We start from the raw sequence: 2,344 nt of genomic DNA, 5'->3' as shown, positions 1-2,344 counted from the left end.
CACTGTCAGGCAGGAGACTGTTGTTGAATGCTGTGTGTTTTGTGGTTTTGCAGCACTCCTCGAGCAGCAGCAGCAGCAGCAGCAGCAGCAGCAGTGACTCGGACTGAAGAGCAGCTCTGAACACATTCACAGCCTGGGTTTCTCTGATTCACCCTTCAGCCCTGCGGCAGTAAACATGATAAACACACGCAGTGATGGATAGCACTTAAGCACATGTGTGTTTCTATGAGTCTGAATGCTTTTCTTAATTAAAGATCTATAACTAATGAGCTGAGGTTGTGAGTAGATCATATTCATTATAACTTGACTCGCACACTGTAATGACTTTTGCCTCTATCTGAGAACAAACAATTGTAATTAAACAAATTCACTTTATGCATTGAAGTTACTTTAATTTTCTTTGTTTTGTTTATTTAGAAAATGTCAGTTAAATTAAGAAGTGTTTGCCTGGATAAACTTATTTTTACCTGAGTACTCTGAACCTGCTTCTTTGTACATTGCTCTTTACTTCCCGAAGCAGTAAAAGTGTATTGATCAAAGTTAATAATTGAGAAGCTGAGCTAGATCTTGATTATTGTAATCATGAGGCAGATTTAATCTGTGGACTCGCGGTGTATCTATGCTGATGAATCACTGCAGAACCTCTGTTGACTAATGAAGAATCATTTAATAAAACAAGAAGAAGATTGAAACACCTGATCTAGTTACTTTGCCAACAAATCCTGAGATCCGCACAGCTCTGCTTGTTTATCTCTTAATAGTGTTCGATGACATTATTATGATCCACTGAGAGCTGAGATCTAACAAGATCTGAGTCATATACAATAACTAGTTGTAGTTATGGCAAAGGAAAGGAAGATCCAGTAGTTTCTCGTCTGAGAATCGGTCATTCTGCTCTCAACTAATCACTTCTAATGATGGGGAACATGGTCCTGCTCAGAGCAATTAATGTGGACTTACAGAAACTGTGGAGGAGGTAATAATCAATTATATGGCATATGAAGGGGAAATGAAAAAAAAAAAAAAAATTCTGTTGGCATACATTCTTTAACTTTGCATAATATACTTAACAGGTCATACAAAGAATATTAAGTTCCGTGTTTTTTTTTTTTGTTTTTTTTTTTTTTGTGAAAGTTATATAAGAAAGGTAGTGGGGGTATTATTTTCTTTGCGTCTCTCTTCTGATATTATCGCCTCAATCTTCATCCCAATAGGAGGCAGAATATGCACCAAAGCTGCTCTGACATCTGCCATAAACCACCAAAGAAGAAGAGATCACGTCGTGCTCGTAGACTGCAGGGGGCAGGGTTTCATATTTTATTGGCTAGCGGACCTGCACCTGCTGTTAGCATTCCATTGACTCCCATTCATTTTGGCGTCACTTTGACAGCAAATAACTTTACATCTGAGGCGTTTAAAGACTGCATTTGTCCATTAATTATTTCTAAAGAAACACGAAAATGTATAAAACTCTATTACCTTGTATCTTATGTTATGGTTCCGTAGAAGCAGTTTAAAAAAAAAAAAAAAAAAAAAGGCTAACGATTGCGTCATAACCAGCGCACAGTAGAGAAAATACCATATGGACAGGAGGAGAAGCTCGCAGACAATCTTTTACGGTCTATGAGGCTATCGGGGGGATGTGGAGGCATAAAGTCAAGGGAGATAATTAATCAGAATACTTACCAAAATTTGCTCCTGTTCATGCTTGCCTTCTCTGCAAGATTCGGTGGGTGATTCAGATTTCTCTTGGCACAGTGATTAGAAGGCTTACAGGTTGCTCACTTGAAATCTACATCATCAAGCTCAGTTTGAATCTGCACAGTACGCTCGACCCCCAGGAAGGTACATTTTGTGGGCAAGAAGAAACTGTGGAACATGTTATGATATACTGTCAGAAATATGAACTTGAAAGAAGGATTTTAATAGAAAAATTAAGAAAAATAAAAATGTGATTTATTTTAGGGGATATTTTACAAAATAAATCTGGAAATGAATGTTATAGTTTTATTTTTCAGTATCTTAGAATAAATAATTTGTATGAGAGGATATAAAATGTCATTTTGATCCACACTCCATACCAGTTGGTGGCGGTAATACACCATTTTTGTTGCTTGTCAACCGCCAATAAAACCTTAAGAAGAAGAAGAAGAAGACCCCCAGGAAGTGCATGCTTCTAATTTTTCTTCTAATTAAACTTCATTTTTCTCTGTTGAATCCAATGGGGTCACTGTGTCCATTTCTTTTACTGTCTATGGTAGACTGTATGGTGGTAAACCCGACGGGGAGGAGAAGAAGAGTAACCGGGCTTTCACACTGGGCTTGTTTGTTGCGTCTGAGCCCA

The 2,344-nt window shown here is 37.8% G+C and overlaps 1 protein-coding gene across 1 annotated transcript in view; it reads left to right on the top strand.

Annotated features, from left to right (window-relative positions):
* LOC128022715 (proline-rich protein 13-like) overlaps positions 1-692 on the top strand; it is a 14,870-nt gene extending 14,178 nt beyond the window's left edge. The window contains exon 4 of the mRNA XM_052610524.1: positions 54-692. Within this exon, the coding sequence (XP_052466484.1) occupies positions 54-107 (54 nt within the window). The 3' untranslated portion in view covers positions 108-692. The remainder of the gene's footprint in view (positions 1-53) is intronic.
* The last annotated feature ends 1,652 nt before the right edge of the window (positions 693-2,344 follow it).

This window comes from Carassius gibelio, chromosome A11, assembly GCF_023724105.1.
Source record: "Carassius gibelio isolate Cgi1373 ecotype wild population from Czech Republic chromosome A11, carGib1.2-hapl.c, whole genome shotgun sequence".
NCBI lineage: Eukaryota > Metazoa > Chordata > Actinopteri > Cypriniformes > Cyprinidae > Carassius > Carassius gibelio.
Note: the sequence above shows the minus strand (reverse complement) of the source record. Positions and strands in the feature narration are given on the sequence as shown.